We start from the raw sequence: 27,601 nt of genomic DNA on the forward strand, positions 1-27,601 counted from the left end.
TCTTCTTCACTTTTTGCCATTAGAGTGGTATCATCTGCATATCTTAGGTTGGTGATATTTCTCCTGGCAATCTTAATTCCAACTTTTGATTCATCTAGCCCTGCCTTTCTCATGATGTGTAGTTGAGATACAAGAAAATAATGCATTTAAATGTGATTCCACAAAACATGGTCAATCAGAAGAGCGTCCAATAATATGGTAAATATTTTTACTATGTTATATTTTTCTATTATAATTGAAATACACCAGTTTGTGTATTATATATTTGTTCTTACTCAGAGCATGTGTGTTCTTGCTCTCATTTTTATTTATTTTCATATTCTTTTTTCTTCCACTGCATTTTTGCCGCTGTGCATCATTTTTCTTCTTATAACCTTCCTTTTGTCTCAGAAGGTAAACGCACCTGGCTGACTTTCTCTGTGTGCATAAGCTAAGCAGGGTCAGGTCTGGTTAGTACTTGGATGGGAGGCATCAAAAGACAAGCAGGTTGCTAGTAAGCCTCCGAAGTTGAAAAACATCTTGGAAGACAAGCAGCGCACTGTAAGCTAGTAACATGGCTGCACCTGCCGACTCAAACAACGGCCAACTTAACCCCTAATAAGCAGGCATATACATAGAATGAAGGCTATTGCTAAGCACATTGGTTTGTGCTTAAATTGTAAGCCAAGCCGCCCTGAGTCTTCGGAGAAGGGCGGGATATAAATGGGATTAAAATAAATAAATAAAATAAAAATAAATAAAAACTTGTTAAGGGACACACGCTACGCCCGATTCACACTTAAGCTGCTTTCTGAATCGACACATATCCCGATCAACACTGTACATCAAGAAAATGGGTTTGCACAGCACCCTACGGTAAAGCCCGGAAAAGACTAATCAAGATAAATGCGTTCTGTGAATGACTCTGCCACACGATTTGTCGCTTTGTTTTGTTAATTCGTGATAGCATTTTACACTTTTCATACGTCCCACCGTTCTAAAGAGCAAGAAACCGCATCGGCGACCTTCAGAAACCACCAGCAGTTTAAAGGGATTCTAAAAGCCGTTGAAAGGGGTTGGGGGGGCGAAGAGCGCAATTTGCCTTTCCCTTGACGGCTCTTTATCTACCCGAGTTCAATCCGTTGTGGGAACACACCCTCCCTTGCATGCATGCATGCATGAATGAATGAATGGAGGAAGGAAGGTAGGAAGGATTCCCGCCCTCCCGCCTAATTTCCGCTGCAGCGCCGGGGCCTGAGAACCCAAGAGACAAAGCTGACAACGTTGGGAGAACGAGCCTCAATGCAAACAGCTGGAATGCCCCTCCCCTCCCCTCTCCTCTCCACGGGCCCGCGCGGCTCCTTCCCCTTTTGTTCCGGGCAAAGGCTGTAGCAGAAAGCGCCGGGGAGGCCGGGGCGGCGAAGGCGCTGCTCTTTGCAAGCAGCAGCAGCAGCAGCGGCGGCGGGACCGGCGAGCGCCTGCCGGATCTCCCCTCTTTCTCTTTCCCGGTGGAACCTCGTCGCCAAGCCAAGCTCGCCCTGACGGACGGACGGACGGCGCGGCGCCGCTCTTGGCAGCCACAAGCATCCTCGTTCGCGGCATCCCTGCATCTTCTTCCCTGCCCGCTGCTCCCACTGCCTTGGCGAATGCCGCTCCTTTTGCATCCGAAGGGAGTGGCAGGCGCCGGCGCGCCTTCCACGGATCAACGCTGCTGCCGGCCTCCGTTCTGTTAAGAGAGCCGGGCGCTTCGGGTCATGGCCTAAAGTCAGGCCGGGAACAGAACAGAACAGAGAGAGAGAGAGAGACCAGCTTCGAACCGTTTCCCCTCCCAGACTGGCCGGGTGAAAGGAAGGAGGTAAGCCAAGAGCAGGAGGCATCTCTCTCTCTCTCTCTCTCTCTCTCTCTCTCTCTCTCTCTCTCTCTCTGTGTGTGTGTGTGTGTGTGTGTGTGTTGCAAAGCTACGGGGTAGGGAGGGGATGGCGGAGGGGGGAGGCATCCAGCAACAAAGGAGGGGGCGGATGAGGGGGGCATGGAAAGGTGCAAGAATTGCTAAGAGGAGTCTCAAAATGAGGGGGAGGGAAAGGATGATTATTGGGTTCTGGGGTTCACAGTTTGGGTGGGCCTCCGCCCCTTCCCCTTTCAGCAAATGTCATGGATGGGCTGCATGTTGGGGGTGGGGGGGGGAAGAGTCACCGGCTTTCTGGGGAAAGAAGGGGATGGGTGGGACTGGTGGTGCCCCCACTAGAGAGTTTAGTGGCTGTCCTCCCCTCTCCCCCCCAATTGTGTGCATCCTTGTGTCTGAGGTGTGGTGGTGGTGGTGGAGATGACACTTGGCCATGATTAAATTAAGAGTCAGCCAGCAACCCAGCCCACTTCTGAGCATGGGGTGAGGAAGAGGATATCATGTGGTCAGCAGCTGGCTGCAATTTCTGTGGGGCCAAGGCCAGGTTTTGAGTCAGAAAGATTTGAGGTGGAGGGGGGAGGATTCTGTGCACAACCTTTTGCCGAGAGTGAGCACACACCTCCTTTAACCACCAGCTGGCGTTGTGCTTGGTGTGTTATCTGACATACTTGTGATGGGGTATGTTTGTGTAAATGGGAGTGGAGCAGGGAACGATGGCTTTAGCATTCTTCCGCAAATGCACTCTGATATAAAAGCTTTGAAGTGGGAGATTTAATAGTTAAATTTCTTCTGAGAGGAGAAGGGTAAGAATGCAGGAATGTATTTTTTTAAAAGGAATGAAAATAAACAATAGTGGGACCTCTTCCCCATCTTGCTTGTGAGTACCTTACTCACAGGTACTGAGTGGTACTTTGTGTTTGTAAGATGACAGATTGGTTAAGGATGCTTGTAGATAAATATTTGCAGTAACAGAGGGATGGGAGAGCTGAGGGGTGACATTTAGTCATAGTTCAGTCATATTTGGGATGGGACTGAACTTTCCTAGCTGGTTTTAAGCCACAAGTAGAAGATATGACAACCCTCTGAGCATAGGCAGAATGCTTTCTTGCTATTGCTTGGAACCTGGAAAGCACCTCATACAGGTAGTTCTCAAGTTACAACCATTAGTTTAGCAATGGCACTGAAAAAGTGACGTACAACCAGTCCTTGCACTTGAACTATTATAGCAGGATTCTTCAAACTTGGCCCTTTTATTTTATTTTTTGAAAAAAAATTATTAGTTTTTATAGGGTTAAGGAGGGGGATAAGGGGATGGGAATTAGGGTTAGGGTACAGGAAAGGTTGGGGGTGAGGGTTGGGTTTCCCCCCAATAACATTCGATATTTGGCAAACAGCATATTGTCTGGGTAAATATATATAAATAAAAGTAATAAAGCTAATAATTGATAATGATGATAGGTATAATAGATTATCATAAACAATACTAAGTTTTCAATGTATAATATTTTTCTTACTCAAATAAATTCAAAATTGCATATCACATTCCTTTCTCTCTAACTCGCTTATCTAGCCATTGATAAAATTTATTCCAAGTTCTATAGTAAACTGAATATTCTTTCTCTTTAATCTAAAGTTACTCTATCCATTTCTGCACAATCCAATGTTTTCTTAATACTTCTTCAGTTGGTAACTTTTCATTTTCCAATATTGGGCATACATGATTCTCAAGCAGCGAGAAACTTGGCCCTTTTATGACTTGTGGACTTCAACTCCCAGAATTCCTCAGCCAGTCATAAAAGGGCCAAGTTTGAAGGCCCCTGTGTTATAGCATCCCCAAAGTCTGTGATCAAAATTTGAGTGCTTGGCGACCAGTGTCCCAGGTTGCAGCACCCCAGAGTCACATGATTGCCATTTGCAACCTTCCTAGCTGATTTCTGATAAGCAATGTCAATTGGCGAGGCCAGATTCACTTAAATGACTGCATGAATCATGTAACAACTGCAGTGATTGGCTCAACAACCGTGGCACAAAACATAATAAAATTGGGCACAACCCGCTTAACAACCACCTTGCTTAATGGGAATTCTGCTTCCAATTAAGTCGAGGAATACCTATACCTGGACAATTACAGTGCAGTCACTTGAACAAGGCTGAGTTGCCCTTGAACTTTTGCTTCAATAAAAGTGGGGCTGTGTTGGACATACTTTTTGCCCCGGGTGTTGCAAAGCTCACGCAAAATACAGCATGGGTATATTTTTGTTCTGGCCTCTATTGTAAAAAGGACCTGCAGAGTACAGGTAGTTCTTGAACTTACAACAGTTCATTTAGTGACCGTTCAAAGTTACAACGGTACTGAAAAAAGGGACATGACCATTTTTCACACAACCTTTATAGCAGCCCCATGATTACGTGATCAAAATTCAGATGCTTGGCACTGCACTCATACTTATGACCGTTGCTGTGTCCCAAGGTCATGTGATCACCTTTCCCAACCTTTTGACAAGCAAAGTCAATCGGGGAAGCCAAATTCATTTAACCACCATGTTGCTAACTTTTCAACTGCTGTGATTCACTTAACAACTGTGGCAAGAAATGTCGTAAAATGGGGCAAAACTCACTTAACAAATGTCTAACTTAAGAACAGAAATTTTGGGCTCAGTTATGGTTGTAAGTCAAGGATATACCAACAGATATTAAACCCCATGGGCCAATGTCGTCCTGAAAGTTGGGGTGAACAAGGCTGTTTTTTTATTTATTCTCTAAAAGTGCACAACTTGAGAGCTAACCTCATTTCCCCTGGCCATGGCTCTAAGAAGGCCATATTTTGAATTACCATGTTATGGTTGTTTCCCTTTATGGATTTCCTAGCATGGCCCCTTGATCACTTTTAAAATGTGAGCTTGGTGTGTCGGTGGGTTTAATTATTCATCTTGTTATTGCAAGAAAACCTCTTTGCCTTTTTTAATGAGGGACCATATGCTTTCCTTTTAAGTTAAAAATAAAATAATAAAGGCATCAGGACTGTGGCAGCTTGCTGTGAAGGCCCTTATTGCAAACCCTGATCTGTGAGTGACACACTTTGAAGAATTTGAAATGTTTTTCTACCTTTTTAAAGTTAACCTATTTTGGAGTTTATTTAAAAAACTCTTTGTTTGCTTTAGCCTCAAAATGATAGGAACATATGCTGACAGTTTTTAAAAATCACAATCAAAACCCCATACTCAATTTACTCACTGTTTTTCTTTGTTCCACAGACCCATAGAAGCCTGGTTAGGCAAGATGAAGGGAACAAATTAAGTACAGCCTGTTTTGACTTACGTCAGATATTTGGGTTGCATTATAAAGCATTTATAGCCTGATTTAACAGAACCGAGTAACAGAGTTGGAAGGGACCTTAGAGATCTTCTAGTCTAGGGGTCCTCAACTCCCGTCCATGGACTGGCACCAGGCCGCAGCATGCTAGCAACTGGGCTGCACAAACAAGCAAACCCCATTTGCGGGATGCAGGCAGTACATGAAACCACATCCCCTCCAGTCCATGGAAAAACCTCTCTCCACGGAACCGGTCCCCGGGGCCCAAAAGGTTGGGTACTATAATAATAATAATAATAATAATAATGTACAATAATAATAATGTACAATAATAATAATGTACAATAATAATAATGTACAATAATAATAATGTACAATAATAATAATAATAATAATAATAATAATAATAATAATAATAATAATAATAATGAAGAAGAAGTTGGAAGGGACCTTGGAGGTCATCTAGTCCAACCCCCTGCTCAGGCAGGAAACCCTATACCATTTCAGACAAATGGCTGTCCAGTCTCTTCTTAAAAACCTCCAGTGTTGGAGCATTCACCACTTCTGGAGGCAGGTTGTTCCACTGGTTAATTGTTCTAACTGTCAGGAAGTTTCTCCTTAGTTCTAGGTTGCTTCTCTCCTTGACTAGTTTCCATCCGTTGCTTCTTGTCCTGCCTTTGGGCATTTTGGAGAATAGCTTGACTCCCTCTTCTTTGTGGCAGCCCCTGAGATATTGGAACACTGCTATCATGTCACCCCTCACTCTTCTCTTCGTTAAACTACACATACCCAATTCCAGCAACCAGTCCCTATATTGTATCATATTGGGAATAATTATTTAATTCTTTTTAACTCTTTTTGATATTTATTGCCCTGTACACCGCCCTGAGTCCTTTGGGAGAAGGGCGGTATAAAAATTTAATAAATAAAATAATAATAATAAATAATAAATATGTTTTAGAACTAGAACTTCTGTTCTAGTCCAGCCCCTGCTCAAGCAGGAGAACCTATACCACTGCCCAGTCTCTTCTTAACCCCCCCCCCCAGTGATAACCACCCACAACTTCTGAAGTTAAGCTGTTCCACTGCTTAATTGTCTTCACTGTCAGGAAGTTCCTCCTTAATTCCAGGTTGCTTCTCTCTTTGATTAGTTTCCATCTATTGTTTGTTGTCCTGTCCTCTGATGCTTTGGAAAATAAACTGATCCCATCCTCTTTGTGGCAGTCTCTCTAATACTGGAATACTGCTATCATGTCCCCGCTAGTCCTTCTTTTCCAGGGGTCTTCAAACTTGGCCCTTTTATGACTTGTGGACTTCAACTCCCAGAATTCCTCAGCCAGGCATGCTAGCTGAGGAATTCTGGGAGTTGAAGTCCATGAATCATAAAAGGGCCGAGATTGAAGACCCCTGTTCTTTTCTCTAGACAAGCCAAACCCAAATCCTGCAACCATTTTTCATGTGTTTTTTAGTCTTCAGGCGTTTCTTTGCACTTTTTCCAAAGTTTCAACATCTTTTTTGTAATGTGGGGACTAAAACTGGATGCAGTAGACCAGGTGTGGCCTTGCTAAGACTTTATGAAGCGATACTAATATGTCATGTGATTTTGATTCTGTGCCTCTGTTTATACAACTAAGGATTGCATTAGCTTTTTTGATTGCTGCTGCAAACTGCTGTCTCCTGCTTAAGTGATCGTCCACTACCAGTAGGAATCTAAGGTCCCTCTCACAGTTAACTGTTTTTGAGCTAGGTTTTGCCTAATATGTACTTATATCTTTGGGTTTTTGTGCCCAGGTGTAAAACCTTGCTCATTATACTTGCTTATAAAATCTTATAGAATATCTTTTTTGGGGGGTGGTGGAACTAAGTCACTTTAAAGTTCATGCAACATACTTCTGAGCAGATGCAATTAGCATTGTGCTATTTAGTATTCCTGAAGTGTATTTATTTTATTTTTATTTTAATCCCATTTATATCCCACCCTTCTCCGAAGACTCAGGGCGGCTTACAATTTAAGCACAAACCAATGTGCTTAGCAATAGCCTTCATTCTATGTATATGCCTGCTTATTAGGGCTTTTGGGCCCCCCCAAGCGGCATTATTACAAAGTCAGCTTATTGCCCCGAACAATCTGGGTCTTCATTTTACCTACCTCGGAAGGATGGAAGGCTGAGTCAACCTTGAGCCTGGTGGGATGCGAACCTGCACTAATTGTCTCCAAGATCTCTTTCTACATTGTGATGTACTGTATGAGTCTGTGGCAATCACTAAGGATCATAGGAAGAATATTAGAGATGACACATTATGCTAAGAAAGGATTTTCTGCTACTACAGGATTTAATCTGTAATCATGAAGTCTGGCAGGCTTTATGTAAAGGCGTACCTACCCTTTGATCAGCAAGAGTTATAGTAAATGAGAATATTTCCATTTATGTTTAAATTTGATTTCCCTTTTTTTAAAACAAGATATTGGATTGGGGATTATTTTGGGTTCCTCTGAGATGTGTGCTGTCCACAGACGGACCAGATCCAACCTTGCTCATTCTTTCAGAGGTTGCATATACCTAGAATGCTAATGATGAAGAAATCAAGTGACATGCCATGCTATTTTTCATGGCACACTAGGCCTCTGGAGTATTGTGTACGTGTATGTTTACTTCCTTAAAAATATAAATATATAAAAATAAAAACAGGATATAAATAAAATCACTGATCCAGAACATGAGAGTGCATGGGATAATAATTGCAATCTATTATTTAATTTGAAAGTATTTCTAAAAATAGGGAGGGTTATATACCATTTTTCACTTTCACTAAATAACTTCCAAAATGGTTTACAATTAAAAAAAAAGATTCCAAAACACTGTAGAATCTATATTATATTGAATCCTGGTGACTGCTTGGACAGGTCTCTGCAGTTTTCTTGGCAAGGTTTTTCAGAAGTAGCTTGCCATTGTCTTTTATCTAGGGCTGTGAGAGAATGACTGGCCCAAGGTCACTCAGTTGGCTTCATGTGTAAGGCGGGACTAAAACTCCTAGTCCCGCCTTAAACTTGATGCATTAAACACCGTACCAATTTGACTCTTATTGCATTACATACATTTATACATACCGCAGCTAATTATGAAGAATTTTGTAAAAAGTAAATATTTCCTTCTCTTGCATCTTTAAACTATCCCAAAATCATGATTTTCAGAGCTGTTTTTTGTGTATTTAGAACATAATTGTTTACAATTACTGGTCCTGGCTTTTCATTGTTGAGTGAAGATTTTTAAATAACCCAGTTTAAATCTACTGTTCTAGCATAGTGGTACTTCTCAATGTTATTGTATTAAACTCTAGCTAAAATCCCATCATGATCCTTGAGTCTTGGCTCAGAAGTTCATAGAAGAAGAAGAAGAAGACCTAGAAAAAATTATCATAAAAATACAAGGCATTACAGATAAACCATTTTGCCTGTCATAGTTATAGCTTCTCCAGATGTTGAACAAATATGCTAGTAGCAGATTCTCTTTCCATATAGTAGCTGGGTATTCATGACGGAAAGTTTTTATTACTAGTGTGATTAATGAACTGTAACTACAACTTATTTAAAAGCCCAGAATTTTTATAAAAACTTAAATAAATTTTGAGCTGAAATCTGAAACTTAAAGCATGGGCTTCAGCACTATTTGCACTACACGCTAAGCGCAAAATAAACCCACCATTTTATGGCTTAGTGTGTTTTGTGAATTGGACAATGAAATTGTTATTAGAGCAGCCAGCAAGCCCTTTCCAGGTTACTCAAAATAACAGAATATAGTAACAGAGTTTGAGGGGACCTTGGAGGTCTTCTAGTCCAATCCCCTGCTCAAGCAGGAAACCTTATACCATTCAGACAAATAATAGACCAATGTCTTTTTAAAAACCTCCAACTTCTGGAGGCAAGTCGTTCCTCTGATTAATTGTTCTGATTGTCAGGAATTTTCTCCTTAGTTCTAGGTTGCTTCTCTCCTTGATTAGTTTCCATCCATTGCATCTTGTCCTGCCTTAAGGTGCTTTGGAGAATAGGTTGACCCCCTCTTCTTTTGGGCAGCCCCTCAAATATTGGAGCCCTGCTATCATGTCACCCCTAGTCACCCCCTTATGAGCCGTGATGGCACAGTGGTTAGAATGCAGTACTTCAGGCTACTTCTGCTGACTGCTGGCTGCCAGCAGTTTGGCAATTCAATTCTTACTGGCTCAAGGTTGATTCAGCCTTCCATCCTTCTGAGGTCGGTAAACTGAGGACCCAGATTGTTGGAGGCCATATGCTGACTCTTTAAACTGCTTAGAGAGGGCTGTAAAGCCTGAGTCTAAGTCTAAGCGCTGTTGCTATTGCTAGTCCTTCTTTTCATTAAACTAGACTAGACATACCCAGTTCCTGCAACTATTTTTCGTATGTTTTAGCCTCCAGTCCCCTAAGCATCTTTGTTGCTTTTCTCTGTACTCTTTCTAGAGTCTCAACATCATTTTTATATCATGGTAACCAAAACGGGATGCAACATTCCAGGTAAGTTAAAATACCTGAGCTTGCGATCAGAAGGTCGGCAGTTTGGTGGGTCGAATCCCAAGTGCCGCATAACAGAGTGAGTGCCTTTACTCGTCCCAACTTCTGCCAACCTAGCAGTTCGAAAGCACGTAAAAAAAATGCAAGTAGAAAAATAGGGACCACTACGGTGGGAAGGTAACAGTGTTCTGTGCGCCTTTGGCGTCTAGTCATGCCGGCCACATGACCACGGAGACGTCCTCGGACAAGCGCTGGCTCTTCAGCTTTGAAACGGAGATGAGCACCCGCCCCTAGAGTCGGAAACGACTAGCACGCATGTGCGGGGGAACCTTTACCTTATTTTAACTTACCAAGGCATTATAAAGGGGTATTACTCGATTACCGTGTCTTCTCCCTACTACTCAGAACTGCTAATTTCCTTTTTGTACTTTTGCAAACTTTAGGATTCTTGTAAGCCTACTGAATCCTCATCTTTCTATTAGGGCAGTGCTATCCTGATCATTTAAGGATTAAGTTTTAGAAGATTTAGTTGCTATACAGTAAATATAAACAAATGAAACCATTGGCATGCACAGCAAAGTGTTGCTATGCAGAATTCTAGCTACATAATTTTTCAATTCTTCCTCCCACTCCATCCTGTTTCTAGCTGTATCTCAACCATAAGTATTCCTTAGTTTTTAAGTTGCTTCAAAATCCTTATTGGGATCAGATTACCTCAAGTGAAAAGTGCTAGTCTCCCATTGTGGCTTCTAATCACTTTCTACTAATTTTAGAGTTCCTCCAAGTTTGCTGACTGTGAAAAGCATTGTTTTGGTGACTGTGAAAAGCATTGTTTTGGTTACTCAAAGGTTTGCTTGTAATTTGGGAGCAGAGGGATTGACGCTGTACTGTATGTAAGTGATACTCTACAGATGCAACAGAATTATCATGGATGTTATTTATTTTTTTCATGCTTTGCTTGTAAGCCTTCTGCTGGGATCACTGTGAAGAAGGAAGATACTGAACAAAATGTTTTTCTTACATCCTTCAAGTGAAGAATGGAATTTCATGGTTGGCTGGGGAATTCTGGGAGTTAAAGTCCATATATCTTAAAGCGGCAGAGGTTGACAAACACTGCAATAAGCAATTAACCATTGGAAAAAAGAATCTCCTGCTTAGGTGACTATCAGTCTGCCTGCGGGCAGGCTGGGTGCTTATATTTTCCATCTGCAGCATATTTGACTTCAGATTTCACCAAGCTTTTGGAAAAGTGCCTTCTGGGCAAAATACTGTTTTTTATTGGAGGTCAGTGGTTAATTGGCAGATTTAGTTGGCCGTGGTGGCATTATTCCAGACAAAACGGAGCAGTTTATATTTGTTTCTAAACTTGCAGCTGCCTGATCCTGGCGACGGCTATTGCTAGCCTACAGTACCGAACATTTATTTTATTTATTTATATTTTGTATTTCCTAACCACCCATCTCCTTCCTCCCATTGAGGGAATAGAACCCAGTACCCAAATATTTAAAGATAAGGAAGATGGCTTCCAAATTTAAGGACATTGTGATTCTCAGGAATTTTGACATGCTTTATGTTAAATATAGGTTATGTTTTAAGCGAGATTTAAAATGTAAATGAAACTGTAGTAGGAATTAGGTTGCAGTAATTCTATCCTAGAGTTATGAAGAGCAATTTGATTTGATTTGATTTGATTTTTGATTTATTTGATTTTTATACTGCCCTTCTCCCGAAGGACTCAGGGCGGTGTACAGGGCAATAAATATCAAAAATACAAGATACAAAAGTTAAAAAACATTAAATAATTGTGCCCGATGCAGTACATTAGTTAAAATCAATGTTAAAACCCCAAACCCATCAGACCAGGCCAGCTTGTTCAAATAATTAAGTTTTTAGATCACGTCGGAAGGAGCGAAGGTCGGGAGCCATCCGGAGCTCAACTGGTAAGCGGTTCCAAAGGTCTGGCGCGCCCACAGAGAACGCCCTCCCCCTGGGGGTCACCAGTCGACATTCTCTGACCGGTGGCACCCTGAGGAGCCCCTCTCTGTGGGAGCGCACTGGATGAAGGGAAGTTGACGCTGGCAGCAGGCGCTGCCGTAGGTAATCCGGACCCATGCCGTGTAGGGCTTTATAGGTCATCACCAGCACCTTGAATATCACCCGGAGAGCAACTGGAAGCCAATGCAGCTCACGGAGCAGAGGTGTAACATGGGAGTATCAGGAGACCCCCAACACAACTTGCGCGGCCGCATTCTGCACCAGCTGAAGCCTCCGAGTGGTCCTCAAGGGCAGCCCCATGTAGAGAGCATTGCAGTAGTCTAAACGAGAGGTCATGAGCGCATGAGTGACTGTACGCAAGGCATCCCGGTCCAGATAGGGCCGCAACTAGCGCACTAGGAGAACCTGGGCGAAGGCCCCCCTAGTCACAGCTCCTATATGATCTTCTAAGGAGAGCTGTGAATCTAGGAGGACACCCAAGTTGCGAGCCCTATCTACGGGGGGTAATAACTCACCCCACATAGTAAGAGGTGGAATAATCTGAATTTCCCGAGATGCCGGTATGCACAGCCACTCAGTCTTGTCAGGGTTGAGCTACGTAATGACATAATAAATTAATTTGTAAGATGAACCTGTTGCTCACATTTCCCCAAATTTTAGCTTCCTAGTAGAAAAAGGCAAACTCTGCACAAAAAAGCACATTTTGTTAGCTGCTGCCATTTTTGCAACTATTTTTATATTGACCGTTATATTTTATATTGTGGCAGCTCTACCATCTTCACAACGCTTCACTAAGCTTGCTGGCATGTGCCATAAAACGGAGCGGGGTAAAAGAAATTGGGGAAGCTGTGCAGGTGGGGAGAAGAAGGATGTAAGAGGAAGATAAAATAAAATAAATAAATAAAGGGGAAGATAAAATAAAATAAAAAAAAATAAGAGAGAAAACACTGATAGGAACCAGAGATGGTAAATGGCCAGATTCAGCCACCTCAAGGACTCCTGGCCTGGGAAAGTTTGTGAAACCTGTTCCAGACAATCAAAGTGGTTCTCAAAACATCAAACTGGGATGCTATTGGACACTGACAGTCCGGTCAGTGGGGAGGGCCACGAACAGGGGAATGTTGTGCAGGAATACTCAGACCTAGCCTTGTTTTTGCTGCAACCACTAATCCTTAGTAAAAGAGCCTATCATTCCAACCAAATGGAGTTGAGGGTCTTTCTTTCCTAGGGACCTAACTGGGGCAGTTCTGACACATTGATGTTAAGATGTCTCTTCCAGTTTCTGAAATCCTTTTATGGCCAAAAGCTAAAGTTAATGAGAGCTAAATGTTTTGGTTAATTATGAATAAATATTGAATAAAGTATGATAATAACATTGTATGTAATAACAGTCTGGACGTACTCATCATCTGTCCATGTTTACTGGATAATTTGTTTTATTTATAGCAGTAAGTTGGATGCTATGTACAAGATTTCATTTATTTTATTTTTCCGTTTTTGAACTGCCCATCTGCCTTAGAGAGGGACTCTGGACAGCATACAATAAAATATTAAAATATAAAATCTGGGTTCAAAAGTTAAAAAAAATTAGGAAGAGGCGGGGATGATTAGACACTGTTAAAATTATAAAGCAAAGGAAGTCTTCTATTCCATTCTGCTTCTTGCCATTATGAAATTCTTGACCCAGTTCGTAGGCATGGTATATTTAGCAAGGCCACTGGTTCAACAACTCTGGTAATATTTCTTTTCGCTGGCAGAGTTTTTCCAAGATCTCAGTCAGAGAAATGGATTTACTCATCACCTGTAATCCAGCCCAGCAGTCCCCAACCTTTGCAGCTGGGTGGCCTGGCTGGTGGAGTGGGGGAAGAGGGGAACTGGGCCATTTGAGTGGTGGATTGGCATGCGCACAGCTCCACTCACACAAGAGAGAACAGAAGTGCCGCTTGCACAAGTGGATCTATGCATGTTCACTGGCCCACCTCTCGCGTGGCCCGGTTCTGAATAGGCCATAGCTCAGTGGAGGGCTGCGGCCCTGGGGGTTGGGGACCCCTCATCTAGCCCTTTTATTATGTCATTTCCCTAAAGCAGGGGTCGGCAACCTCGGCTCTTTTATGACTCGTGGACTTCAACTCCCAGAATTCCTGAGCCAGCTATGCTGGCTCAGGAATTCTGGGAGTTGAAGTCCACGAGTCATAAAAGAGCCGAGGTTGCCGACCCCTGCCCTAAAGGAATACAGTGTTCAAGACCAGGCATCTTGGCAAAACTTTAGATCAGAGGCTTTTGGATCAGAATTTATTTATTTTTTTGCAGTGAAAGGATTGATTTTCCCCACCACCACCCCAAATCTGAAAACTTCAGGAAGCAAGTTGGCAATATCATAGCATCATTAGAATGAGTGGGAGTAAAATTTCCAGTTCTCTTTAAAACAAAAATTGATACAGTATATTGAGCCTGTTGAATGTTTAATACACTCTTTCTTTTCACTACAAAGCTTGGAAAATCGTGCTACTATCATTAAACAGTTTGCCAGCATAGTCTGAGATAGATGCTTGAATGGGTTGGGAGTCCACACTGGAGATTCTTAATTTGGATCTTAGGTCTAATGATCTTCCACTACTATGGTAAAATGGAAGTGAGACTTTATGAAAAAAAAATATACCTGTGAATTGCTGAAACCATATTACCGTATCTGCTGACACTCTTTTCTATTCAGTGCACCAGTTTGAGAAAACCGAATAGTAGAAGATAAGTTAGTAGTCTTGACTCCAGCTAGGTAAAGAAATTTATAAATCTATAGTGTGGTGACTTGATTTTGTCTTTTTGTGCTCACTTCACTAAGATTTGCAAGAATGCCCATGTATAAAAGTGATTTTTTAAAAAATGGGTCACTCGTCTAGGCAGGCCAATGATGCCTTTAGGGAGAGGAAGTCTTGAAATACCTGGGACAATGATTTAGTTTTCTACTTGTCTTGTTTCAAGCATTAGCTATGCCCGCAGGCTGGCATTTCTCCCAGATGGTTCTATCTATAGAGATTAGAAACTTTCCTCATTCTTACCTTTAATAAACTTTTGGCCCACTACAATGTTGTCTCTTGATGCGGAAGCAGTAAAAGGTCCGTTGACTAAGGTATCCTCCTGGATCAGGGGTAGGCAACCTCGGCTCTTTTATGACTCATGGACTTCATAGCTGACTCAGGAATTTTGGGAGTTGAAGTCCATGAGTCATAAAAGAGCCGAGATTGCCTATCCCTGTCCTGGATTCATGGCTACTGCTTGATGGGTAGGCAGAGAGGAACCCTTTGCCAGCTTGTGACAAATGTTGCAAAGAAAATATCATGGATTTGTCCATGCAGTCACCAAATGTTAAGGCCAACTTGATGTCACCAAAACAGAAATAGACCAATTCTCCATGAGTCTATATGGAGTTGGCAGTCCAACAATTTGAATAATAAATACCCACCTACCTTTTTATTGTATTGAAACATGCCACAGTCCATCTCTTTCTTCTTCCAAACATCAAAGGTCTTAGAGAGGGCTTCAGGTTTGAATGGTGACTGAAGGATCTGTCTCTCATCTTCTCCAGAAGGTCAGGTTGGAGACTGGACAGAAACAGATTAATCAATACTCTTGGGCTCAGGGATGACTTCTTAAAGGAGGGGTATACCACTGCATCCTTTAATTATTGAGAAATTGCCCCCTCTCTGCTGGGAAATTAATTTGCATTAGGGAAATAGCAGTAGTTGTAATGTGAGGTATTTTAGTCTCTACAGGAAGAGTAGACAACCAAGCAGAATGTGATTTGCAGTAGATTTACAATGTTTAATTGGTGTTTGTCCCTTCTTGAATTGTCATTTTCGATCTGGTTTTTCTCCAATAATAAATGTGCTCCTGATGGTAATTTAACTTCAGTCAAAATAAAATTCATCAATATAAAATTCATACAGAATTAGAAAGTGAAACATGAACACTTGAAAACTGTCAAGGCATTGTGTAAATAAAGCTTTGACAATTAAATACTTATGCTTCTCTTTTCAAAAGGGACCCCCCCCTTCAACAAGGAAAATCACTTTACCTAATGGCACAAGGGAGTGCTCTGCAGGAATCTCTCTCCACCTTGGCCACTTTAATACGTGTGGACTTCCAACTCCTAGAATTCCTTAGCAGTCACCCGGCTAAAGTATTGTAGAAGTAGGCAGCTATCAGCAAGCTGTAATATTTCTTGCTGCAGTTAAACTTGCCTACAATTTGTCTAATGGTACATTCCCCCCCCCCTATATATAAATTCCTTCTGAGGGAGCATTCAGGGTCCTCTTTGAGTCTGATATATTTCAGGATGGAACAAAGCATGGACAAAAGGATGGAACAAAGAGCAATAGAAATGGTGATTTCAGGACCCAAATTATAAGTGACAATATGAGGTATCAGATTAGACCAGAGATAGGCAACCTTGGATCTTTTATGGCTGGCTCAGGAATTCTTGGAGTTGAAGTCCACGAGTCATAAAAGAGCCAAGGTTGCCTGCCCCTGGATTAGACAAATCCCTATGACTTTTACACTTGAAATACTATAAATGATTGTGAATTACTAATTTGTTGTTTATTAGCTGCTTTGAATATGCTATTTGTGAGAAATGAAGGTTTGGAATAGTCCTAGATAGTTGTCTTCAGATTTTTTTAAAAAAATTAGTACATATTCAATTGATAGGGTGAGGGGAAATTATTATTTTCTCCATGTGTGCAGGGTTATTGTCATTAATTAATCAGGCACTATGCAGACATGGCATGAATTGACTATGCAATTGAAAATAGTAATATGATATTAGTGAAATTGACCCATAAGAAAGGGCACAATATTTCTTTCTGAGTTCTTAGGTATGCTACTATAGATTTTCCACTGAACCCCCAAAGTACATATACAAATGACTTGTTCATACAAAATGCCTAACTAGATCAGTTAAAAATCTAGTAGATGCCTTTGCACAACATTCTAGGTTTGGCTAGTTTTAAGCTTGATTTAATTTTGTGGGGTCTGGTTCAATTGATTCCATGTTTATAATCCATTTATTATATGAACCTAGGTGACTAATTTATTCAGTGACAGGTAGGGATGTTGTGCAAACTCATAATAAAACAGATGAGTTTATTCTGAGGGTTCATGGAATTTCTTTGAAGGCATGGAATCTGTGTAGGAAATTGTTCATTTTTGGCAAATTCTAAGAAGAAAACTTGTAGGATGGCAGAATCAGCTGATTACTCTCTGTGGGAGTTAAAATTGTGAGCCAGATGAAACTGCATTGTGATCTAGCAATATTCTTATCATCTTAGTTGTGATGATTAGAACTGGAATTTCCTTGTACTAAGTAAGTGTATCTCTGATGAGTAAATGTACAAACATAAGGATATGGTTCAAATTTTCCATATAGTTTATTGTAGTCCTTAAGCAAACTGTTATCTCTTATTCAGAATCTTGTTTCAAGAAGTTGAAGTTAGGTTTTTCATCAGGCTCATTTCCAAGTCGATGGCTAAACTCTTCAGTCAAACTTCCCTTCTGGAATATATCATGCAGTTTTCCTAGCGATGAAACAGAAGTGGTTTTCCATTATCTACTGCAGTGGGTAGCCCACAACCTGAAATTTTCTGGTGGTTTCCCATCCACTCTTGATCCTTGATTTCCTTAATTTCCAAATGGCAACAAGATTGATTGATCAAGAGCCATAATGAGTTGAAGCCCCACTTTTGCCATTAGGGGATTGTTAAAAAATATTCACACTTGACTAAACGTGCTAACAGTAAGCCATAAACAGCAATTTAAGAAAAGAGAACTCTACGGTGAACCTTAAATCGAATGAACGTAGGATGGGTTCAACACTCTGGATGAACCGAGTTGTATCTGCAACAAAAGCAATTTCTGAAGGATACTAGAAGCTGCACATTGTTAATCTGCAATGGTTTTCTTGAAAGAAAAGTTTCCCAGCTTTTTCCCCCCTCTTAAGTAACCTCTGGAAGCCTTCCCAGCAGTGAGTTGTTCCTGATGATGTCGCAGTGCAGCTTCTCTTGGCAGTCTTTCCTTGATCAGGAGGAGTAAGGGAAGATTTTCTCCTGCTCTTGATTTTGGGACTGGCTATTCCATTATATAGAGAGGATTCAGAAGGTGATTGAAAAACGTCTTCTGACACGATAAAATCAAAGGTCTTCTCCCAAGTGCCCAAACCCTCCTGCCTACTTTTGTACTGCTGTCAGAAGTGAACCACACAGTCAATCTCACAAAAAATGCAGAAACCTCTGATAAATTATATTTATTGAAAAAAGCCGGGAAGCCGTGACCAAGAATACTGCCAGCTGTTGAAGCTGAGACGAGTGCTGAAGAGGAAGAGAAGCATGAGTTCCTTACCTGACGACCACACCTGGCACTCCTGGAACTGCCCTCACAAAGTAGTGAGGTCACATAATGTTTTATCTAATGATAGTGATAGACATTCAGATTGCAGTTAGGGTAGTTTAAACAAGGACTGCCTGTATTTATTCATTCCTTTGCTGAGCTAGCCAATCTTTTTAAATCATACAAAGCTTATTTAACACCTTTTAGAACCCAAGACAACGGATTTTGCTGTTTATATAGGATAATTCACTTTTTAGTAAATTATTTTGCCCTTCAGTTATTTTTAGTATATTATATACTTTTCGGATTAAGGTATCATCACTTATTAATTAAGAGTAATTATCCCCTTTTCAACCCATACTTTGCAAAGAAGAAGAAGAAGAAGAAGAAGAAGAAGAAGAAGAAGAAGAGGAGGAGGAGGAGGAGGAGGAGGAGGAGTCCTGATCAATCTAATAATAATAATAATAATAATAATAATAATAATTAATAAATAATAATAATAATAATAATAATAATAATAATAATAATAATAATAATAAATTGGAAGGGACCTTGGAGGTCATCTAGTCCAACCCCCTGCTAAGGCAGGAAACCCTGTACCATTTCGGACATTTGCATTTGCTCTTTGCACTATGAATTAAAATGCAGCGTGTGCAGCTGTTGGAAGAAAAGTCTTCATTATGGTTCATCCAAGCTGGTAATAAACATGGCAACTGCTTTGGGAAGAAGGTTGTAGTTTATTGAAGAGGAGAACCAGACAGGAAGATGGCTGGCAGAAAAGAAGGGCTGACCACATGTAGGGAGTGGGTTTTTATACCCTCTGGATCCTTTTGTTTGGAGTTGCTTCCTGTTCCTGTTTGAGGCTATTTCCTGTGTCATGAACTTTTGACCTGAGTCTGCCTTTCTGGTATTCTGATGAGTTAATCCTATTGTGTCCTGTCTTAGACTTTGGGTGGGGTATGTAGATTTCAGGTCTTTATCTTCTTAATGTTCTAGCTCCAACCTTCCTGATGGTTTACATTTGCATGTCTATCGAACTGGTTTTCTGCTTGGGGGGAGGAGACCTGGGCTATTAAGAAAACTGGGCATGCTTTCCTGGTTTTTCCAAAATCTTTCTAGGAAATATATTTTTCTGCCTTTTTTTAATATTTCCTTCTCTGGGGAGCTGACTTCCACCAAAGCTATTTTTTTCTTACACATTCTTTTTATGCTAAAGAAAAGTAGTGGAAGAAATAGAAACAACAAGTAGCAGTCAGTGACTCTTATGATGGTTAAGTCAAGAGAATTTGCTCTTCTGATTCATCTTAAACATTTAGGAGACTGATTTATGGAAGTCTGCTTTTAATCTTGCGGATGAGAAAGTTTTATTGGCGGTTCTGAAGTAAAATTTAACTCTGGTGATGCAGTTAAATCATGTAAAATTCTGAGTAAGTAGCCTATGTTGGAGGATGTTCCCGATTTAAAATATAGTAAATGCTATTTCTGTTATTTAGAAAACTTTCTGTTCATTTTAAATGAGTCCCTGACCCTCTTCCCAAAATCTTAATTATGCTGGGCGTGTAATTTTTTTTAAAAAAATCTTGTTTGTTTTATTTGCTTCCTACAAAAGGACTAGAGAAAAGCAATTTATAAAGGGAGTTTGGGGAGGTTATTTTATAACAAGTGATAGTGGCTTTAAAATTGTGAATTAATTTTGTTCTTCCATCTAGTTCTTTTTTTAAAAAAAAGTAGATTCCACAAGATTTACAAAAGAAAACAACAGAAAACTCAACATCTTTTTAGAAAGATTTCAGCCTGTCTAGACCTGCCGAATTTAGCACTTGAGTCATTGGCAAAGGAGGAGCTCTCTTTCATGTTTAAAAGAAAATATCTAGAAGTCACTATTAAAGAGGCAGATGTTGAATTTGTTCTGAGCAATCTGTAACAGTACATAACCTATTTTTCAAATTGTCAGCACTCTCTTTCTTTCTTACAGGGCATTTGTTGTTCTGGCTTAAAACATTCTTTTTTTTTAAATGTTGGGAAAGAAAAACTAGAATTTGTCCCTTGACATGTCTGTGCAAAAGTTAAGTTCCCATAGTCCTATTGCTGTTACTCTGACATCGCTTTTTTCTTTTGCATCCCCATTTCCTGTTTATAAAAGGAGAGCGCCCAAAAAAATTTCCATTGTTCTTGGAAGCATCCAAATGGATCTGCAGTTGGTTGATTCCCACAACTGATTTCTTGTAGCACAACTGACTACATGTAGCGCAACTGATTCAATGTAGCGTATGCATGCTGGATAGCACGGACGTCTGGGGAAAAAGGGAACAGCAAGTGCCTGGAGGACATTTCTTCTGAGGTTCTTGAGATGTTGAATAATATCACCCGAGTGCATTTAAGCCTCCCACATTAAATAAGCATACAAGCTTTCTTTAGCTTTCTTCTTAACAGCAAGCAGAACTTTGTAAAGGGAACGGGCTGTTTGATAGCTCTTGCTCTGTTTCCCAAGCCAGACCCACATTTCTGTTGGCAGTCATCTCTGGCGATACATTTTGTAGAAGGCGGAATATCTCCTTGTTAATTGCTTCCTTAAGCTGCCCTTTTTCTGTTTAAAGACAAAGGTTTATGATTTGCACTGAGGAGCTTTTATTGGTAGGAGACATGGTGCAGGCCAGCAGCCTTTTCATGTGGCAGGTACTAGGGTGTGATTTTGCATTATGCCATGAGTCAGAAATAAGAACCAATGATGATAATATGCAAGTTAAGACCTTAGCCATATCTTCTTCCTGACATAGGCATTTTTAAAAAAATCCCATTTATATCCCGCCCTTCTCCGAAGACTCAGGGTGGCTTACAATCTAAAGCACAAATCAATGTGCTTAGCAATTTGTTGTTAGTTGCAAAGTCATGTCCGACCCATCATGACCCTATGGACAACGTTCCTCCAGGCCTTCCTGTCCTCTACCATTTTCTGGAGTCCATTTAAGCTCACGCCTACTGCTTCAGTGACTCCATCCAGCCACCTCATTCTCTGTCGTCCCCTTCTTCTCTTGCCCTCAATCTTTCCCAGCATTAGGCTCTTCTCCAGTGAGTCCTTCCTTCTCATTAGGTGGCCAAAGTATTTGAGTTTCAACTTCAGGATCTGGCCTTCTAAAAAGCAGTCAGAGTTGATCTCCTCTAGGATTGACCATTTTGAACGCCTTGCAGTCCAAGGGACTCGCAGGAGTCTTCTCCAGCACCATAGTTTTATTTTTTTTATTTTTTTATTTTTATAATAAAGTTGGAAGGGACCTTGGAGGTCATCTAGTCCAATCCCCTGCTCGGGCAGGAAACCCTGTACCATTTTGTACAAATGGCTGTCCAGTCTCTTCTTGAAAACTTCCAGTGTTGGAGCATTAACAACTTCTGGAGGCAGGTTGTTCCACTGATTAATTGTTCTAACTGTCAGGAAGTTTCTCCTTAGTTCTAGGTTGCTTCTCTCCTTGACTAGTTTCCATCCATTGCTTCTTGAGTCCCTCCTCTTTGTGGCAGTCCCTGAGATATTGGAACACTGCTATCATGTCCCCCCTCGTCCTTCTGTTCATTAAACTAGACATACCCAATTCCAGCAGCCGTTCCTTATATGTTTGTTTATTTATTTATTTATTTATTTATTTATTTATTTATTTATTTATTTATTTATTTATTTATTGAATTTCTATACTGCCCTTCTCCCGAAGGACTCAGGGCGGTGTACAAACTTGGATTCTATGAACGTTATTTTCCTGACTCCTAGGTCAGTTTGTGAAACAGTAGCTTTAAAGTGGGAGTGGGAATAATGTCCCTTTAATCATCTGTGGACTTCAACTCCCAGAATTCCTGAGCCAGCCAAACTTGCTGAGATGGCTAAATTTACTTCTTTAATCAGAGAAAAGACAATATCTATATGTATTGCTGACTGGAAGTCCTTCACAGACTTTTTATGTGAAACAGAAAAAAAATGAACTTACGATATTTATTTCTTTAAATTCAAATTCTATAGCTGCCCGACTCAACCAAATGTCTCTGGGCAGCTGACAATTCTAAAATTTTGAAACAAAACAATGGTTTTGATGAGTAGACAGGATATACTGTAGAAATAAATGAGTTATGTTGTAAACGTAAAGTAAGAAATAAATTTAATTGTACCAATACAGGTAGTCCTCAACTTACAACCACAGTTGAGCCCAAAATTTCTGTTGCTAAGTGAGATATTTGTTAAGTGAGTTTTTGTCTTTCTTTTTAATTTTTTTTAATAAAAATATATTTCTATATAAATAGAGAAATTTAGTGATGGCCAAGGGCCCTGGAAAAGGGGCAGGAAAAAATAGAAATTATGGCCTTATACAAAGCTTGGGAAATGTAGCAATAAAAATAAAAATCTGGAATTACCCAAGTATTTCATCATGTCACAAAGGCAGGGACTGCAGTAGCTGAGACAGGAAGCAATTAAAGCATGAGTCAAATATTTGAATATAGGCTGGCTTGTCATGAGAAAAACTCCTGGTGGGATTCCCAGTTAGTGGCATGTTTGTACAGACAACTAGACGAACCAGATCAAGTACAGTAAATTTCAAAAAAGGCTTGCCTTTTTTTAGGACTTTATTATTAAAGGTGTTCCACTTCCAAGCTTTAAAGTTCCAGGTACCGTATAGCAGAAGTCCCCAACCTTTTGGGCATCAGGGGCTGTTTCTCTTGAGAGACGTGTTTCTGCGGACCAGGGGTATGTGGTTTTGTGTGCTGCCTGCATCTCATGGATGGGGCTTTGCTTGTTTGTGTGGACCAGTTGCTGGCATGCTGCAGCCCGGTACTGGTCCACGGACGGGGGGTTGGGGACCCCTGCTGTATAGTATAGGTGAGGTCCATTTAGAGATTAATATACTTTGGAATATCTGCTTACAAAAACAGCATAACGGGAATTTTTTTTTAGAAAAACTTGTCTTTTGTTTTGCTGAAGATGAAATAATGGAAGTGTCATCCAGAATCTGTAGCTAACTTATGGTTGGTTGTTACGAAATAAGACAATCCCCCACTCTTTATGTAGTCTTAATTTAATATAATTTACTCTATTTTGGGACAAATAATTCAAACCAGTCTCAAGCAAGAGCTTATAAGTGAAGTGTTTTGGTTTCCTTTTTGGGGTGGTGGTTGTTTTTTTTTTGCTGCAAACAGTTTACTTATATAAATATATATTTTCTGTTTTTACGTTGGTCAATTTCTTCAGGTCTCTAAAGATAGATGAAGGGGCGTATCACTTCGATGCTTGAACCTGCGACACTGGACAACCAATCATAGGACCAAAGGAGTCTCATACCTTGAGGTGCAACCTGGGCAAAGATGTTGAAACCAAGCGGACTTAAAATTCCTGGGAGGACCGGGAAGCATGCCAGTCCGGTGGGACGCCCTGGTGGGACGGCAGCAACTGCTTCCACAACCAGCAATGCCACAAAGGAAGGTAAGCAGTATGTAAATGGTTTTTCTCCAGAAAGATCAGTGCTCAGTCTGGTTCTCAGGTCTTCCAACAATGCACCCTGTTGCTTTTGAATCCATACCTCTCAGTGCTGGTCGTCCTGTTCCTTTTCCTTCCTTCCACCTTTCCCAGCATTCTGGGTCTTGACATAATTGTGTCCGAAATAAGTTAATTTGAGCCTGGTCATTTGTGTTTCAAGTGAGAACTCTAGTTGATTTGTCAAGATCAAGGAGTTGGTTATTTCATTGTAATTTCTGGATGACAGAAGGGGGAGGGAGATATATCCTTGTTGTAGCTAATTCGCTTTACCACGAGCAGAGGGGAGATGGGGGCGGGGGGCGGGTGTTAATCTGTGGCTGCATATGGCTGTAACAGCTGCCTGTATAGTCTGGAGTGCAGACAGTTGCCCCCAGGGAGATGATTGATGAACTGGCAGGGAATGACATTCTATGAGAAAGGGATTTCCCTAGTGAGATCGTCTCCTTTTCTCTAGCAGTCTTAATTTTTCTGGTCCCTTCAAATCAGTCTTGACCACTGGCGACTGCCTGCGTGAGTCCGTGCAGTTTTTCTTGGCCAGATTTTGAGAGTCAGTCTTTGCCTTCTTTCTAAGGTTAAGAGAGAAGAACAAGCCTACAGTCATCCCACTGACTTTGTACCTAAGGCAGAGTTGAACTCTGCTTCCATCAACCCCTACACTAAACTGGCTCTCAGCAATCTTAATACTGATTCTTGTGTTGATGGCACCAGTTGAAGCTTCTCTTACTACGAAGATCGGCAAGTGAACGCTGCCTTGGTCTTCTGCCTTGGTCTTCTGCCTTGGTCTTCTCAAAAATCTACTAATATGAGAAGTACTATAGAACAGGGCTTTTCATCCTTTTCACCCATTGTACCACTTTTAGGATATGGCAACATCCGAGTACCACCAGTCACCTAGCAAGGTGTCAAAAACGTGATGACCAAAAAAAAAAGGAAAAAAGTGATGAAGGACAGGTAGTCCTCAGCTTACAACAGTTCGCTTAGTGACTGTTCGAAGTTACAATGGCACTGAAAAAGTGCCCCCCAAGCCACAGCCGAGCAAGACACCTGCCTGCCTGCCCGGCGGCACACTTCCTCCTGTCCAAAGTTTTCATTGTAGTGAGCATTTCTGTTGAGGATTGGCAGTGGGGGTGGGGTGAGGGGCGCTTGGTTTTTATTTCCCCCCCTGTCTGCTGGGTAGTTGCAGCAGGTTTTGGTCATTTCACATGACCCTGGGGCACTGTGACCGTCATAAATATGAATCAGTTGCCAAGCATCTGAATGTAAATCACAAGTCCCTGGGGATGCTGCAACATTGCAGCTGATCGGTGCTTCTTCTGGGCTCAGCAGAGGTGCTGGGATCAGCGTCAAGCTCCAGCTGTAGTCTGGCGCTGATCCTGGCACTTCTGCTGAGCCCTGACAGCCCTGAAGAAGCACTGATCCTGGCGCTTTTGCTGAGCCCTGACAGCCCTGCAGCTCCAGCTGTCTCTCGCTCAGGCTTGTGCGGTGCTGCCACCAGTTCAGCTCATTCCCCTCCCCCGCTACCACTTTTCTAGGATGGTCGCGTACCACCTACCATGTGCCAATGTACCACAGGTGGTACCCGTACCACTGGTTGAAAAGCCCTGCTATACAAGTTTCATTAAAAGTGCATCAGGACCTCTAGATGGGCAGTCCAACTGCCCATCTTTTCTAGCGGAGGGGTATCCCCTGGAGGTTGGAGGTATCCCCAACGTCCTTCTGTTGGTTCTAGAAATTAAGATCATCCTATAAAATTGGGTACAGGTGGTCCTTGACTTACAACAGTTCATTTAGTGACCATTCAAAGGTAAAACAGCACGGAAAAAGAATGACTTATGTCCATTTTTCACACTTACGACTGTTGCAGCATCCTCACGGTAACGTGATCAAAATTAGGACACTTGGTATTGGTTCATATTTATGACAGATGCCGTGTCCCAGGGGTCATGTGATCCTCTTTGTGATCTTCTGACAAAGTCAATGGAGAAGCCAGATTCACTTAACAAGTAGGCTATTAACAACTGCAATGATTCACTTAACAACTGTGGCAAGAAAAGTCGTAGAATGGGGCAAAACTCACTTAACAAATATCTCATTTAGCAGCAGAAAGTTTGGAGTCAGTCATGGCTGTAAGTCGAGGACTACCTGTATTTTAAAATGCAGCAACATGAACAGGGATTTGCCTGTTCTGAAGGAATTTTTCAGCTAGGTTGTAGTTTCTGAGAGGAGAGAAAGGGAGTATTATACATTTTTTCTCATTAAATGTAAATTCTTTTTAAAAAGCATGCCAGTATTTTTGAATTAAGGAGAGCTTTCTTTCTAACTACCCAACCCCAGAAAACCAATTGCCTTCTAGCAGACATTTAGTACAATGAAAACTGTTGATACTCAGAGTGTGAACTGATTCGTGAACAATTCGTTCCTTTATTGAGTATAATGTACAGTGCCTCTTTACAGTATCTGGTGTTTAAAAAAAATACTCTTTTTTTATTGGCTACTTTGCCTTGGTCTAAATGGGTGCCTGCCAGCTGTCGCTTTCTGTCTAGTTTGTTTTGAGTCCCCGAATTATCAGCCGATGTGCTGGGTATGTTTGTAGCTCTTTTTATTCTTTCCACCCCAACTGAACGTTGGAGAGAAGTTATGTAAAGGTTTCAGGTCTCGCTGCTTATCCGTTAGCGGGATAACTGTCTAAAAAATGAACAGAATGGGAACACGTTTTATGCAAGAGGAGAAGAAGACGCAAAAGAATAACTGAATATAAAAATGGGCTGCATCTGCCTGGGTGGCTGCAGGGGGGGAAAGGCCTGAAAAAGTCTTCCCAACCCCTCTGTGGGACTTCAGAGCTAAGTTAGACCCCTTCGCCAGCTGCTTGAAAGCAAAGCATGTTTTACCAAGTGGAGAATTCTGTCAGTAACCTGGATGACCTCATTAGACTCTTCTGGATGATTCCTGCAATATTTATTTGGCATAAGTCTGAGTCATAGCCTGAATTATGGATTCATGTAGATGCTGGTCTGGTGGCATCTGTCCATGTTCATTATTTTAAAAAAAATATTTTAGCCATTGGGAGATCTGTCACAGATTCAAAGGCAGAACCATATAATGCATTTAACCAGGTTAGTTGTCTAATCTTTGGTTAGTTGGATTTACATTACGTGTACGTTCTAAGACTCTGGGACTGCATATGACCCTCAACACCTTTTGTGTTATGGGAACTTTTTTTTCCAACCTGTAATTTCTGAGGTTTTAACTTCTTGAAATTTTAAAATATGAATAGAAAATATTCATTATTTTCTACATTTAATTTTAATTAAGAAACAATGTAAATAATGTCGAATCAAGTTTAGCTGTCAGTCCTGCCCTAGCTTGGTCTCTTAGGAAAGAAAGACTTTCAACTCCACCATGTGTAGCAAAGAGTATACTTTTACTAAAAGCCAAGTGGTTACAGCATAGCAAGAGCCAGAACTAAGAGTTCGCATGTGAAGGTTCTCCATTTAATTTTTCCATTTTTGTTCCACCCCGCTGTTATCTCCCTATTGTCCAGTTACACTCAAAGAAGTTGTTTTAGTAACAGTCCCTTCAACGTTGGCTGGATGGTAAGCCTCTATATTCCGTTCCCAGGCCTGTGGCCTTAGATTGCTGAGCCAATGTCTTGGGACAGCACAATGAGTGGTTTCTCTTTCCCTCTTCCCACAGCTCCCTCCCCCCATATTTTATGGCAGTCTGGCATCTAGCGAAGCGAGGCTGAAGCTCAGGATGGTAGTTCTGACATTAGCTTTTCTCAGCCTTACCCATGACTTTACAGAGTGTGACTTCGAAGGTCAAGAAAGGCTCTCAGCCCAGAAAGTGGTGCATAAACCATAGTTTTAGGGCTGGATTTAAACAACGTGCTAACCCAAAGCCAAAGAAATCATGCTATAGCTTAATCTGAATTCAGTCCAACAATAATGACCACTAAATGGACTAGTTGATATCTTGAGTTAAAAATATGAAGAAATCAAGG

General features: G+C 41.2%; 1 protein-coding gene across 5 annotated transcripts in view; it reads left to right on the plus strand.

Moving 5' to 3' along the window:
• CLIP2 (CAP-Gly domain containing linker protein 2) overlaps positions 1-27,601 on the plus strand; it is a 99,472-nt gene that overhangs the window by 5,841 nt on the left and 66,030 nt on the right. For 4 of the 5 annotated variants that reach the window (XM_083349391.1, XM_083349390.1, XM_083349388.1 and 1 more), the window contains exons 1-2: positions 1,379-1,834; positions 23,317-23,547. In XM_083349391.1, the coding sequence (XP_083205517.1) occupies positions 23,430-23,547 (118 nt within the window). In that variant the 5' untranslated portion in view covers positions 1,379-1,834; positions 23,317-23,429. Of the gene's footprint in view, positions 1-1,378; positions 1,835-23,316; positions 23,548-27,601 lie in introns of those variants that run through there. The other variant, XM_083349389.1, reaches the window with a different exon arrangement.

The sequence above is a fragment of the Vipera ursinii genome, assembly GCF_947247035.1.
Source record: "Vipera ursinii genome assembly, chromosome: 1".
Lineage (NCBI taxonomy): Eukaryota > Metazoa > Chordata > Lepidosauria > Squamata > Viperidae > Vipera > Vipera ursinii.